The sequence below is a fragment of the Diprion similis genome, chromosome 13 (genome assembly GCF_021155765.1).
Source record: "Diprion similis isolate iyDipSimi1 chromosome 13, iyDipSimi1.1, whole genome shotgun sequence".
Taxonomy (NCBI): Eukaryota; Metazoa; Arthropoda; class Insecta; order Hymenoptera; family Diprionidae; genus Diprion; species Diprion similis.
In genome coordinates, this window is record NC_060117.1 from 11,050,575 (window position 1) to 11,067,385 (window position 16,811).

The 16,811-nt window shown below is 39.5% G+C and overlaps 1 protein-coding gene across 1 annotated transcript in view; it reads left to right on the forward strand.

Moving 5' to 3' along the window:
- LOC124413872 (dynein axonemal heavy chain 2) overlaps nt 1-16,811 on the forward strand; it is a 468,252-nt gene that overhangs the window by 72,956 nt on the left and 378,485 nt on the right. Inside the window, exon 12 of the mRNA XM_046894658.1 lies at nt 567-855. Within this exon, the coding sequence (XP_046750614.1) occupies nt 567-855 (289 nt within the window). The remainder of the gene's footprint in view (nt 1-566; nt 856-16,811) is intronic.

A 16,811-nucleotide genomic window follows, 5' to 3' on the forward strand; every position in this document is an offset into this window, starting at 1 on the left:
GGTTAATTGAATATCCTCAGTCTGATAGACAACCGTGGTTTGAAATCCCTGGTACGTAGCATAGGCAATCGCAAATTCAGGAAAGAGAATGCATGGCAGGCTTGGGAACGGGTTTCTGACTCTTCAGGAGGGCAACGGCTTTGACAGTCTACTGTCGAGTCTATAATAAATAATTGAGCAGCTTTGCCGCCTAAAAAATCTCCCAGTTTGCGACAAATGCAGCTTCAGCACTTGAAAAACACCCGAGTCGAAGATATTGCGGCTTTGTCAAGCTAAGCTTGTCCGGACCCGGAAAACGCTTCAGCTACATCGTTTAAATCCCGAATCCCTTTCACCGACAAGCGGAGATACGTAATTTACGAGCATATTTCTCATTCAATGTCGAGCAAAAGACACTCACCCGGTACGTTACAGCATGTCTTTGTAACTATGATCCACATTTTTCCATAAATTTATGAAATATTTTTATTTTACCTGTTTCTTTGAATAGCGTTTTATTTATGTCTTCGAAATACTAATACTTCACAAGCATTTCACATCTAACTTTGACTTCTTTCATTTTACAGAATAAATATAGAAGTGCTTTCTGTTGTGGCACAACAGATACTGTCAATATTAACTGCTCTGGCACAAAAATTAGTACGCTTTACATTCGAAGGAAGTGAAATTAGTCTTGTACATACTTGTGGAATATTCATTACAATGAATCCTGGTTATGCCGGACGCACCGAACTTCCAGATAATCTTAAATCCATGTTTCGCCCAATATCTATGATGGTGCCAGATAGCAGCATGATTGCTGAAATCAACCTGTTTGGTGAAGGTTTTCAAAATACGCGTGTTTTGGCTAAAAAAGTGAGTATTTTCTTAATTTTTAAAAAATAATAGGCTCAACTTACAAGTACAAACTGAGATGTAAAAAACAAACAGATATTTTTGGAAACGCATAAGGCGTCATCTGTCTGCTCTACGTAAAATTCAGGTCAAATTCCAGATATAATGCTGACTAATTAGTAGTTTCCACAAGTCTCCAGACTAGTAGGGACATCACAGTAGGATACTGAAAACTCCATCAAGAAATAACGTTTGATTTTTTACGAAAACAGTTTGTTAACGTTGTACAGGCTAAACGATTATACATAGTCAAGATTGATCCTATGTAACGACAATGAATAAAAATTAAAAACTGAAAAAGACCTACCTTGCGATAAGCCGGTAATATGTGGGTACGTTGTTGCTTAGCCCTATTCAAGCCGTTGTAGGATTGGTTAAATAGTTGAGACCAATTTATAGATACTAATAATAAAATGGGATAGGTGATCGTTAAAAATAAATGGTGAAATATCTGGTGAAAGATAAAGTATATTTTGAAAACGATTCGGTTGTGAAAAATGATCGGTAACAGATAAATGATGTCAAAATCAAAAGCGAAATTATAATGATAAAAGTATGTGAATTTACATGAAGGTAACGTGGACAGACAAATTTATATTTAAATGCAGAGAATCTACAGAACTAACTAAAGACCATTTACTGTATTCAGCAAGTTTTGTGTATGATTCATATAAAATGGTATAAATTAATCAGTACGAAAAACATCTATGGCGAACGATTATTACGTCTAGTTGGCGGGTTATAATTATATCGTATCTCTCTGTTTAGATTAAGAGTGACTTATATTAAAATTTGGAATGAAATCACCAATTCTTCTGTGATTAAAATGTTATTATGGGCAGAGCTCAAGTCCAGAAAGTATCTCTCTGAATACCCAGGGATATCATCTATAGTTAGGCACCGTTTCTGTTTCCTTTGATTTCAATATTTGGAATGCACAGAAAACAATAATTAAAGTTACCTGGTGGCCAGAAAAGCTTGCCACCTATTTTGATGTTATGATTGGTGATCTAAAAACTTATAAGCGGTGAGGACAAGATTCAAAATATCGTGAAGAAGACTACTCGAATCGCCTTATCTGTAGATCCGAAGATCAACATTCTGTGCCGAAAGTTATTGTTTGAAATGTTCAAACGTTCACTCACGATTGACTAATACAAGATAATTGAATTATTATTTTACTGCGAAAGGTTATTAATTCAAATTAATAATAAAGTTAATTAATATTACAATCACTTCATGTTTGGAGAGATCACTAAAAGCTGTAGATCATCGACGTAGAATCCGCGAATTAGTGATGACGTACAATAATGAATGAAACGGGATGGTGATGATGGAAATTGAGATTAAGTTAACAACAAAAGAGATTTTTTATTGTCGAGATACACGATACTGACCGTATCGCTAGAGGACGGTACAAAGACTGCCCGTGTCAAAAATATCAGCTTGCAAAGGTCTTGTGTATGTCCTGAAAAAGCCTTGAACTGCTGAAAAAACCCTTGGACATATATTGCTAAAAACTTGCTAACGCTTGGTGATTAACACAAGAGTTCTGTAAGCCTTGGGAATAGATTGGCTATTACCTTGGTAAACATTTGCTTTTAACGCTTGGTAATACCTTGGCCATTTCCTTGGAGAACACTTGTTTTAACCCTTGCTTTAGCTATGGCTATTCTCTTGGTAAAAACTTGCTCTTAAGCCTTGGCAATGCCAAGATTATTCAAATGCCAAAGACTTGCTTCAACCTGTGCTTTTGCTTTGGCTATTACCCTGGAAAACCCTTGCTTTCAACCCTTGGTTATTTTCTGGGTAAAGACTTACTGTTGCTTTGGTATTACCTGGCAAAAACTTGGTCGTAAACCTTGGCAACACCATAGATATTTTTTTGGGTGAAATTGTGCTAATAACTCGTACGTGCTTTTGCTTTTAGTTTTAAAAATATAGTTGCTATTAAGTCTTCCTGTTAAAGTCTTCGGTTGACTATTAGAGAACACTAGCTCTTTTCTTTTGATACCTTGGATCGCGAGTTAATAGCACAAATATTCAGAAGTTATTGTAAACAACGTTTGCACTTCGTTGGTATATGTATATAATGCAATGAATGCCTTTCGTCATCATAAAGCTCGACATTCTTCGAAAGTATTGCAGATCTCACATTCTTCGTACAGCCTAGAGTTTGGAAAATAACAAATACGGTGAAGCAATATCACTCAACCGGGGGGGGGGAATAACTCGTTGAATTCACGTGTCAATAGTCCATGAATTAATTCATACTTCACTTGAATTAATAAGAATTCCCAAAATAATGTGAATTAATTCAATCAATGAGAATTACCTGAATCAACAGAGAATTATCTGTATTAATGAGAATTAACCGAATTAACAGAGAATTACCAGAGAATTACCTGTATTAATGAGAATTAATTAAATTAACAGAGAATTACCTGAATTGAAGGGAATTACGTGTATTAATGAGAATTAACTGAATTAATACTGAATTACTTGAATTAATGAGAACTAACCGAATTAACGGAGAATTAATGAGGATTAACAGTGAATTAATTTCAAATGATTTCAATTTGTACCAGAATTATATTGAATTAACGTGAATTATCGAGAATTGGTTGCAAAACTATTGAATTAATGTGAATTAGACTTGAAATTTAAAAAATTAATCTGAATTAAAGGAATTAATTTGAATTAAAAAAAGTAATCTGAATTAAAAGAATTATGTTGAATTGAAGTGAATTATCAAGAATTGATGGCAACACTATTGAATCAATGTGAATTAAACTCGGAATTGAAAGTATTAATCTGAATTAAAAGAATTAATCTGATTTAAAAGAATTATATTGAATTAAATGAATTATTCTGAATTATTTCAACCTTCGGAATTAATGTGTCACTCGGATCTTGAGTTATTTCCCCCTCGTACTCAACAAGACAATTATCGGTTGTTGTAAAATATATTTAGAAAAAAATTACAAAATGTTACATATTCAAATATTTCACTACACAGCAGCGCATTTCTTCACATCAATTCCTTCGAATGATTAATCATACTATTATGTGTAGACAGAATTGTAATTAAATGTTACCACTATAAGAATATTATATAATTTATAGTTATTATAATCGTCTCCATTTTTCTTTACTTGTTTGTTAAATTCTTTTCACTAATGGATACATTACGATTATTATGTATAAGTGTACAAAACTATATTTTGTTTTTTTGCGTTTTAATTTTTATTTGTTTTTCTGATATTTATACTTACTCTTAAGCTTAAATATCTTCTGCAATATTATGCAATTATTACAAGTATTCGTACATGTGTTGTTCATTTACCAATTAAACATGTATACATACGCAATCATTTAGAAAAATATTATCAGTCATTCATTCATTGTTTGTTTATTTGTTAATTTTTTTAAGTTTTCAAATTATTTTTTTACACAGTTTATAATATATAACTAAATTTTTAATCCAGTCTCTCTGATGTGTGAATTTTTCAAAGATTGCACGCATTGAAGTCTATTATTATTTTATGACTTCACTGGATTGAAAAATCTAAATCATAATTTCTTACAAAACATTGGGCTCTGATTATCTTGAGACTTGTCTCCATCCTTGGACTCTTTATTTTTTTTGTTTTATTGTTCCCTTTTAACGTAACAATGTAATTATATTAACGATGTACATAGTTCTCTAATCTGATATTATAGGTATGAGGTAATAATAATGACAACACCAACAAAAATAATAATAACGACGACGATTGTAATAATGAAAATAATAATAATTGCACCTCAAGCTAAGAACAAAAATTTGCAGCCTTTCCAGTGTTTTTTTTTTTTTAATTTATTTTGCATATTTGTTCGTTTATGCATTTCTTTGTTTGTCACTTTTTTTTATTAGATTCATGAGATTTTTCAAGATACGGCTTTGATACAAGAAAATTTGTTATCACTCACTGCTAACTCAGGTCAAAGTCCAAATTTCTACCTAGAAAAACAACTCGTCATCATCATCGTCATCGTCATCGTCATCGTCATCGTCACCATCACCATCACCATCATCATCAACAACATCATAGATTTAATACTTTATTCATATTCAATGGAGTTTACTCGCTTACAGCAAAAAGACCTTCCATTAACCACACTTAACACACATACATCAAGAATTTGTGTAACAGGAATGCTACAAGTGGGTGCATTTCGAAAATTTAAAAAATAAATGGATTTTCTGGAAGACCATTGATTGACTTAATTTCACATTTTTTGCCAATAGCAACGTATTTACTTGTACAGTTGCATACATAATTACAATTACATGATTTGAACTAGACAAATGTTTCAATTATAAAAACACCTGTCTCACATAAAACCAAGGAATTGTTATGCCGGTTGTTATTACTGTAGCTTTTAGCTACTACGGTGAACCTATCTTTTTGTAATCGGTGGAATATCCAAACTTTCGGTATATTGGTATTTATTTCAACTAATTCTTCAACAGCTGACATAAGATAGGAAGATATTTCTGATACCTGTCGTAATGTCCCAAGAGCAAAAGTACCACTTTCTATTTCTTCTCTCTTACTTCGTTTTTGCGACAAACTTTTTATAAATCTCCTAGATTTGGAATGTTCTCCCAACTGTGTGACGTACGTAGGTAAAGACTGTAATGCCATGAACGAATCGGCAATTTTTTTTTCAGCGTACATCTTTCCAGTAACTAGTGATTTCATTGTACCCAATAAGCCCTCTAAGGGAAAACAGGTTGTTTCGAAACTAGGGCCTAGACAACGTACTGCTTCTGCCTTATGTAACAACGCATGGAGATTAGCAGTTAGAAGGTTACCATCGTACAACAATTCAAAATCTCTGACGAATTCTTTTAGCAATATTTCTGCTAAATTTATGTCTGAGAATGAAACTTTTTCCTGATTCAGTAGATGCATGGCATGAACAAGTAAAAAATAATGAGAAAGGTATGATTCTTTCATTAAAGCACAAACCACTGGAATGGAGAAGTAGAAAAACCAATTTTTAAATTCTGAAGTTTTAAAAAATGCTAAATGATGTGTAATTGTCCTAGGTAAACGTTTGATGAAGTTGGGTGGTTTCAAATTGCGTAGTCTATCATCAACTAGTGACAGTTTATCATAAAGAGAGAATTCGGATTTTTTGTACTTCTGATTGAATCAAAGTTCCAAGAACCTCTTTCCCCCTGTTCCACCGAACACACCGTGCATATCCTCTGACCCAATGCCACGAATGGAATCTATAACCAATTTTGAAAATATGTTAACACCCTTTATACCAAACACAGCTGTATTTGTTTTTTCTGCATTTTCACTGTCATGCATAAACTGCTGGTGATCTCTCAAACGTAAAGTTTCTGGAAATTTGTAAACAAATTTCCTTTTATTGCCGTCCAAAGTAATACTTTCTCTTTTAATGAGACATTTAACACAACTATGAAAACCATTATGGTTTTTCATATTCAATAATTGTGCTTTAGCTGGCATATCTGGTGTAGAGGAAAATAGATATCCACGAACAGTTGTATAATTCATATGTGGAAGCATAACCCTAATTCCATTTTTTAATGTTTGGAATGATTTTACAAGGGGTAGCATAAAGCATCAAAATGAGGCTTAGTATTCGCATACCACAGTCCACCAAAAATTATATCTTCTGGCAAATATCTTTTGTTAAATGGGAGTTCATTGAAAGTAAACAAAATTGGACAAACTGTCAGCTTACTCGAATTATACAGCTGCATTCCATCTGTATACAACATAAGTGTAAAGTCGTAAACGCTTTTCATGTATGACTTCTTGAATGACTGATAAAGGGATCCGTCCGTTATATGTTCTAAGATAGAAGGGTCTTTTGTTTTATGAAACCTGGATGTCAAGTCTGCAATGAAATCTTCTCTCTCATAAAGTGTGACTCAGTATCGAATATCAGAAATGAGGATGCACAACTTTTAGAACAATTTTGGCACCTCGTCTCATCAATCAATATCCGTTTACATGAGCTACAGCATTGCACTTTTTTGTAACCATGATTCCTATTTGCAGAAAAATAATTTCTGAGTAGGTATATTGATTTGATAATTTTGTTATTAGATGGTAAATGAGAAGCAAGTGAACGAATGAACGCATCCATACAGGCATATGACAGCTTAAAATGTAAAAAAAAGACATCAACATAACACAACTTTCCGTAATAGTCAGAGATGCTCCATCGTATATCTTATCGGAGACATCAATATTTTCCCAAATTTCTGCATCCTCATGGTCATTGTCAGTTTCTTCGTATTCAGAACTTGACATAACGTTTTCGTTATCTTCAAGTGTGTCACACTAAGTCTGGTCATCAGCGGTATAGCATTGTGATTCCTCGTCAGCTGTATCATCGTTGTCGGTAATCCTTTCTGCGTCTTGCATGTTATGACCTGTGAAATAACACATATTTTTTATTTCATGCATTAAGTTTACCTCTGGCATTTCTTACTAGGATTACTTATTTATTGCAGAAATCAGTAATACGAATATTTTTATGTTGGGAACATAGGTGAAAATTGAACAAAAACTGTTTTGCTTTTCCTGGTAATGACTGAAAAAAAGGCAAGGCCCAAACAATGCTTTTTATCGATTTCAGATTATAGTAGTGTACTATTGAAATAAATTTAACTTTCTACACTAGCAAGGTTTGCACATGGTGCAACTCTCTCATAGAACTTCTTCAGAGGCCTCTGAAATAACTATCTGAGAGTTCCTTTTTATAGCAGAAGATTGAAATTATTTGCAAATACATAGCTCTCTGCTCACTAATTGTATTGAGATAGAGTTTGCATGAAAGTTCTTCGAACCTAAATAACCTACATTCTAACCTCAGCATCGAGAAGAATTATTTATTGGATTCTACTTTCGTGAATCATTTCAAGGAGTAAAAACGACTTACGTCCAAACTTCACCCCTGTATGTGTATCTAGTCATTTGATATTGTATTTGTCGCACTTACTATTTTCCAACTCAGCTTCATTGGCGAAGGTTATTCGTTGACGATCTGTCCTAATTGTTGCCGTTTCATCACAGCTCGATTCATCCTCGGAATTGCAAGCATGCTTCAATTTTTTCATTCTTATCCACGTCGTCGTTCTTGATGTTCTTGCGTACGTTCTTTTCATTATAAGCAGAATGCACCACTTTTTTATCCACAGCACCACACTTTACTTTTTTCCTTGACAGGTTGATTGTTTGGTCATATTCACATGAATAATTCACAAGTGAATTAAATTTCATTACAATCAATATTCACGCCGCACAGCTTTCGACAGTCACACTTTATACCGGTATATCAGTGGGTTAGTATAGGTATATATCAATGGTGCTCACACTTGCTTAGTACCGTATTGAAGTTAGTAACATATCGTAACGATTCGTGCTGAGGAAAAACCATGATTTCACGATTTTGGAATTGTTTGAAATTGAGTGAACCGTAATAAAACAAAATACACTCATATTTAGAAATCTTAGTTCCTCAAAAATCGTTGTAAAATTAAGAAAATAATGATTATTCTCTCCAATGTTTCGTCGCTCAGTAAAGTTGCCTACGAAGCCAGGTGAATTTGAAATAACCAATGATAATCATGTTACCAATGTGCTCAACCAATGAAAGGTTTCGGCTCATCGCGACTGGTTGATCATCCGTGGTTGCGAGGCGGAATGATCACGCGTTGCAGTTCGCACCGGCAATCGGCATGTGTGCGCGAGCCGGCTTGAACGTGTTTTACGACGTAAGTGCACTGTGCAGTAAGAAAGATCCAAAAATTTTCGCGATCAAAATGTCGAATAACAAAAGTCAAATAGTTCACGATGACGGTTCGAGAGGTAGCTTAGAATCTAGTTTGGAATCCGTATGTTCACGCAAGAGTGAAAGGCTTGGCCCCAAGAAAATCCCGGGTGTGATCTACTTCTATTCTGATGAAACCACATGGCTTGAAAGAGATTTGGCTAAATTCATGAGCAAAGTGCCGGTGAAAAATGAAAATTCCACTATAAAATGGAACAACATTGACGAGAAGATTGAGATTGTCAAAGTTGGAGGTAATTATCTTTGTTATCTGTTTCAATTTCCAAAAAAAATGCGCACAATCGTACGAAAATATTAAATTGACCGTATAGAAAAGGGCATAGCTGGAAAAGCATGCCGAATCTGCCCCCACGGCATTTTCGATCGATGCTTTGGGGATCATTTTGGTACCAAATCTTGCTTGTATTGTTATTGTTTTAGACAAAAAGTTACTATTGCTATTGTTTCAGTTAATAAGTTACTACCAAAAGCACAATTATACCGCCGGATTGCTTATATTCTAAATAATGAGTTCGGAAAACGTTTTTAATTTTATTCACTACGTTCCATCTAACAGAAAAAATTGAAATAATTTCTGAGCATAAAGAAGTATAAAAGATGTTCTCAGTTAAAATTTAGTGATTGCATGTCTGAAAAGACATAGTTGAAAAAATGGTTTTACTTTCTTTTTATTTAAAAAAAAATTGGCTATAAATTTGGGAATCATAAAGAAAATATTTTTTCATGTCTTTTACTCGCAAGTATTTGGAAAAAAAAATCACCATTTGATTATTTTTATTTTTACTGTTGAAAAAAAAAAAAATTAAAACGAAAAAAGAGGTTCTTTTTTCAAAAAACTCAAAAACTGTTCAAGATTAAAAGCTGAAAATTGGGGTGAATTATTCTTATTTGATACCAAAATGTTCTTGAGTGTCGATAGAAAATGCTGTGGGGGTAGATTCGTCATGCTTATCTGGCTGTACCCTTTGTGACGGTTGCAACGGGAAATACTAAAATTTTTCTCAACTTTACATTGTTATTATTTATTTTAATGATCAGAATTCTACGAACAACTTCTTTTTAGATTCACTCGCAGATTGTAAAGAAGCACAAGAGCTTTTTGAGAGGTTGATGACTGCTGGCGTACCTCTAGACGAATCAGTGCAGCTCTGTGAGAATAGACGCTCTGCCTCTGCAGCTATTGAATGCATGAATAATAACAATAAAAAATCTGGCAAAGAAAATAAAGCAACTGCCAAAACTACATTAGTAGTATGGGGGCACTTTGGGGCGTCACAACAAACCCCCCTCCCACCCCTCTCTGGCGCCAGCCCCTCGCCTAGGAGTGACTTTGGGGCGCGTTCCCCTTCCCCCGCCGCCCCTCACCTACGAGTGACTTTGGGACGCGTTCCCCTTCCTCCCGATGCCCCTCGCCTAGGAGCGGATTTTGGGACGCATACCCCTTCCCCCGCCGCCCCGCGCCAAGGAGTGAATTTTGGGACGCATACCCCTTCCCCCGCCGCCCCGTGCCAAGGAGTGAATTTTGGGACGCATACCCCTTCCCCGCCGTCCCTCGCCTAGCAGTGACTTTGGGGCGCGTACCCCTTCCCCCCGCCACCCCCTTACCAGGGAGCGGATTTTGGGGCATCATTCCTGTTCCCCGTCACCCCTTGCCTACGAGCGATTTTCGTCTAGAGTCTTCTATGGCCCGTCAACTCTTTCCCCGCTACCCCCTTGACCAGAAGCGATTTTCGGGTGCTGTTCCCCTACCCTGCGACCCCTGACCAGCAAAACTGATTCCGGACTCTATGCGAAGGCTGCTGAGTGTGTACCCTCTACCCCGAATCCCCTATCCGCGAGACGGACTCCTTCCTCTCACCTCGTACCCCTGGCCACGAGACAGACTTTGGGCTATGAACCCCTCTACCCGCTACCTCTGACCACGAAGCGAACTCTGTGCCATGGACGTCTACGACTGCAGTCACTTCCTCCTCCTCCTCCTCCTTTACCCAAATGATGACCCAGACTCTCTGCCTACGTCACGAACGGGACTCGTTCTTCCTTCAGCCCTGTTCTTTGCGGCGGTTGCTCGTGTCACTGACCTTACCCCGCCAGTATTTACCCTAAGGCTTACTTATTATATATATACTTATACGAGGATGCGGATGGATAAGAAAATGGAAACAAAGACGATGCGACGGCGTATACAAATTAAACTTATTACAGATTTATTCAGACATTACGGATACAAATAAATGCGATGGTAGAGCGGGTATGAATACGTAACGAATCAATGACAATTGCAATGTTCTTATTTCTATACACACACACACAAGATATGGTAGCAGGGTTCTGTTTTTTATTTACCAGTCTTATACGCTAGCGGCATTACAATTCTTGGAGGTACAACATTGAAGACACCTTACAGGATAAACGTTATTCGAATTAATACTGAAGCTTTTACGCTTCAAGACATAGGTCAGTCGGTTGTGGAATAATTCTGCGATACGATCGTTTCTTTTGAGGTCAGAAGTAAATATATTGAGAAACTGCCGCAGAGAAAAACCAGCAGCCATAAAATGCATAAACATAATACAAAGTTGTCCACATACATCAGAGGAGAGGCTTTGAAGCTGTCTGTCGTTTCAGGCGTATCGTCTGCAATTTCTTCGTAAAGTCCGCTTATGGTGAGGGATGAATGGCGGTAATCCGAAGCTGTCAAAGTATGTTCCGTGTCCCGAGAAACTGACGAAAAATGCCACCCAGTGGCTACCGGGTCGCGTGTGGTCATCGGTGTTTGATACAAAGGCTGTCGCGCGTGTCCAGATGAGTGGTATCTGATCCGCTGCAAGAACCCCGGTCCTCCCATTCGGAATCGTCGGCATCGCGCTCCATATCTGTAGACTGTCCATTTTGCGCTTCGTCGTCTTTTTTTTCTTCTTCTTCCTCGTCCTCGTATCGGAGATAATCATACCACGCGCGGAAGATTGTAAGGGGGTATTCGAGCCGCTCGTAGTAGTAGTAGTACGCAGATCGTAGGGAGCGGCAATTACGCTATCGGACGTAGGTCTGGGTGAATCAGGAGAGATTTCCGATGAAGCGTCTGGTTCTGGTATGACAGCTTCTAGCTATGAATTTCTCTGTGGTGGTTGAGGGGCCTGATGACTGGACGAACACTTCTCTCCGGCGATGCTGTGCTTACTGGCTGACGATGCTTCTGTATATTCGTATTTAGTTAGAATGTCGTTGTTGATGACCCATTTTTTGAGTTTGAGTGCGTTGTTCGTCGCGCAGGCGAAAAATTCCTTCTTCTTCACACCATGGAAGAAGCACCATTCCAAAGATGGAACGTGCTTACCGAATGCCGGGCATTCGAGGTCCTCCAAGTTCAATACTTGTCGCACAGTAACATTTTCAATATATTTCGATTTCTCGCGTCCGCGGGCAACAATACGATGTGCGTTACGTGCGATTTCTCGTAGATTAACGGCTAGTTGAAGCAGAGTGATGTCACCTTCGAACCACTCGATGCCGTGGTGGTAACAGGTCACGTAATTATTTACGGTACGTTCTTTAAGTGGCAGATCCGCGAAGGGATATGGTGGTTCTACTAGCCAATGTGCCGTGTAGCGGTGATCGAGGGTGACGACTGCCACTTCTTTTGGTATGAATTTGCCGTAGACATCTCGAAACCTTTGGATATCTATCACGTAATCCATACTTGAGCTTCAACGAACGTACTCGAGTAAACAAAGATTGCAAGAGCGATGCTGTCACGGTGTAGTTTGAATGCTGACTGACTCGGCATTGCAGTTGCGTGAGGTGTTTTATATGCAGCCGTATTTATCCGATGTCTCCAACTGGCCTGATGCTCCCCTTGAAGACGTTGGAGTGGAGGAGTGAGCGCGTCCCCTCTAGCGGAAGTCACCACCTGCTGTGTCGCGACAGCGCCCGAGATGAGAGAGGAGTAACTCTTACCCCGAAAAATCTGTAATGACCTGACGTGCAGCATCCACTTCAATCAGATTATCGAATTCAGCGTACACCAGGCAATTCACAGTTTCTTTGAGGGCTTCGTCAAAGCGCACTTCGACCCTGAGAGTTCCGTGTTTGATGAGCGACCAGTGAGACGGACAGTTGGCGGAGAGATCGGGAGTTAGATCAAATGCCATTAGACAATTTTCTTTGACGAACTGTTGTCGATTGATACCATTTCCGTCGTTTAGAAAATGAATCCCCGTACCGGAGAAGAGGGTGTGATAGGCCTCCACGTAGAGATCGTCTTTGCCGAAGTTCATCTGTAGCGGTTTCGATGGAACTTGCACTCCGTCGACGTACAGCGAGAGGAAATTCAGAGAGTAGTTTTGAAAATTGAATGGATTGCGTTGTCTGTCTCCGATGAGGGCTTTATTGCTGACAAATCCGATTATCACTCGTTTCGGTAGCTGACCGAGTATCACATTGTCCAGCGTTTCTGCTTGTACTCCTGCATGTATGGTGAAGGATTTCACCTCGACTCTGGTCACGGGATATTTTGCTGTACCTTTGGCTAGTGTCCGTGCATGCGTCAACAAGATTCCGGGGCTGATCTTCACCCGACGAACGAGCAGCGAAGTTTCCAGGATGTGTAGCTTGTGGCGATTTTCGGCTTCCATGATGCAAAAGCTATCTCTCGTTCTCACGAGGCGAAGACGCAGTTCCACACCGTTGAGTAAAAATTTGTCTTGATTGAATATATGTCACAGTGTAGATGACCAATGAGATCAACGGTACGGGCATTGCTCATGATCCGTTTGCGTTCGATGAATCCGCGATCCGCACCGGCAGCGTCGTCGTCGTATACATCTGATACTCTTTCCTCGCTGTCGTACCATAGTGCCGATGAAAGATGAGATTTCTTGGCGTGAGATGCGTAATTCAGTAGGGTCTCTATGTACGCTCGATAGGCATAAGAGTTGTTGGCTGGGGAGACTAGTTTTTGATTGAAGAATATACCGACTTGATTGAACATTGAGTGGAGCAGATTATTTACCGGAGTGGCGTGCGGAGTGGGTGCGTTGCCTTCGCCTGCTCGGGTGACCGGAGCCGATGGCTGTAACTTCACTCGTACACTAAGCATAGTGTGTGCCAAGTGGATGTACTCATCGCCGTTTCCAGGTACAACAAATTCAATCGGGGAATCATCGGTTAGAGATGATACAGGCTTGTAGTGTACCCATTGACCAGCCTCAATAGACGTCTGCGTTGGTGGTAGAGAAAATAATTCCAGTTCCGACAGTTCATACACTCACTCGAATGCGCGTGCAGGAAGGCCATTGCTGATGTTTACGTTGTAGGCGTGCGGCGCGTGGATTTACCAGGGTCCAAATATGTCTGTAAGGGCCCGTTTTTTACAACACTTTTTCCGTTTTGTTTTCTTGGTGGTTCCGGGCCGCTTGGGTGTCCTTGCCGTTGTTTTCTTCTTCGACCTTCTCCGTCTAATTTTTCCCGTTGTACCAGCTGTTCGTCGCGCGTCGACAAGACTATTCACGCGGGCGATGTTTGACTGACGCGCTAATCCTACGGCACGCCTTTTATAGCCGGACCCCTTCATGAGTTTATCAATCTTTTGTTCAGCATCTCTCTTCAAATTATGTCCCGATTCTGCGATTCGCCTCTTGACTGATTGTTTGAACGGTGTGTCGTTGTTTATATCTGACATAACGTTCATCCCTGCACGCAGTGCCTCTTCTCCGACCGCTCTGGCACCACTGGTCAGCAACGGAAATATTCGACGAAACAGGCCTTCCAAGAAGCTCCCGATTCCGTGTCCTCGCTGATGTGGCGCACCTCGGTAAACCGTTTCTATGCCTCCACCGCCAAGTTGAGCTTCGTAATGATGCGCGTAATGGGTCATGTTGTACCTGGTGTTCTTTCTCTTTTCATTTTTGCCGCGTAACTCCTTACCCCCGTTTCAACGTGATTTCATCCAATTACTGAACTCGTCTGAAGTGCAGCGTAACCTTCAAAGTCCCGCTCGCGAATGGCGCTGGTCTTCCGAATTGATCTCTTATATCGATTTTGATGGTATGAAAGTTGGTCATCATCAGTGGCACGTAGTACAGCGGTGATAAGGTTTTCATCTCTGATTCGCCTCGTGAGGTGCTGTCTTTACCACATGTTTGAATGACTCGTAACATCGGTGCGTAAACGTCTCCAACGATGCGTGGTTTCACTAGGTCGCAATAAATAAACATCTGACAGCCAGGGATCCTTGATGATTTGTTGGTTTCGGATACCTTGCACTCCGATGTCACAACTGCACCATCTTCAGCTGAACCGCAATACGTTACGCAGGGAGCCGTTTCATCTTTCGGTGGCACGTACCCTGGTGGGTGTTCAAACGTAAGCGGATAGTGGATCTCGGCCAACCCGACTTCCCATTCACCCGTTAATTGGATCTGACGTGGTAACTGTGTAATGTAACAGCACGTCCGATTCTCCGGAAAAAAACTGCATCGAGCTGTTGCTCGGTAAAGTGAGGTAAAACTGATCCCGGGCCATTTTCGTTTCCTTTGCTGCACGAGATCGACGATGAACCAACAGAGACTGAGGGTTATGCCCCGGTGTTGTGAATGGGCGATGGGTCGATTCGAGGAAGTAAGCACTCTTTTTTTTTACACTTTATTATTTCAAACGTTTTATTTGTATGATAATTGTGGAAGCGTTTTGAGCGCGTGACATGTAGTCGCGGCCATCTTGCTTATTCTAATGCGCAGTGGCGGCGGTCAGACGGCTGTCTCCCCGGCAGGGTACAAGTGGCGCCATAGAGGCGATGCGGATAATATGTACACTACGCGCTAGGGGATTTGTACTGAACATCCCGCCGGCCTTGGAAACTCGTAGTTTCCAATGATAAACAATATAAATGATACATATGTTATGAGAAATGAATACAATAATATCTTAAAAAATACGAATAAATGATAGATTGGTACACGAAGTGTGAGAGATTTTTTTTTTTTTTACATGGAATGTTTCGTTCCTTAGGTCTCAATAGGCAAGATACAAATTTTTGGCAAACTGCGTTGAACGATTCCATTGCTCGTTTTTATACTGACAACGCGTACATGACCATCTTTACCTGCGTGAGTTTCAGTTATACGACCTAGTTTCCATTGTAATGGCGGCAATTTATCGTCTTTTAAAATTACAAGCGTGTCGGGTTTGAGTAACTCGTTAACGTTTCCGTCTCTCCACTTTGTTCGTGCTTGAAGCTGTGTCAAGTATTCACGACTCCAACGCGACCAAAAATGTTGTTGAATTTGAGTCAATACTTGATACCGAGTGAGGCGATTAGTCGCGAGATCTTGGAGATTTGGATGCGGAAGAGCCGTCAACGGAGCTCCAATTAAAAAATGTCCCGGAGACAACGCAGTGAGATCGGATGGATCGTTCGACATTGGCGTGATTGGTCTCGAATTTAAGCATGCTTCGATCTCAGATATTGTCGTATAAAATTCTTCAAACGTCAACAGGGCGTTTCCGAGAACACGTTTTAAATGCGTCTTGGCAGATTTTATACCGGCTTCCCACATTCCTCACATGTGAGGCGAGTATGGGGGTATAAAATGCCACTGTATTTGAGATTCTGAGGAATAATTTGTAATTTTTTGTTGATGGGTTTTGTCTTGAAGTACCGTTGCGAGTGCTTTTAATTCGTTATTTGCTCCCGTAAAGTTTGTTCCATTATCGGAGTAAATATTGGCTGGTTTTCCTCTACGAGCAGTAAATCTCTTTAGCGCGTTTAAAAAGGCGTTAGTTGTTAAATCTGAAGCTAACTCGAGATGGATCGCGCGCGTAACGAGACAAACGAAAAGACACAAATACGCTTTCGTGGTTTTGTTCCGTGAGAGTTTGATACTGAAAGGACCCCCGTAGTCGACGCCGACGTTGAGAAAGGCTCGACCAGGATTTACGCGGACCGAGGGTAAATTCCCCATGATTTGCTGCAAATTCTTTGGACGTCATCGAAAACAAGTTATACATTTATGCAATACACTGCGTACGGT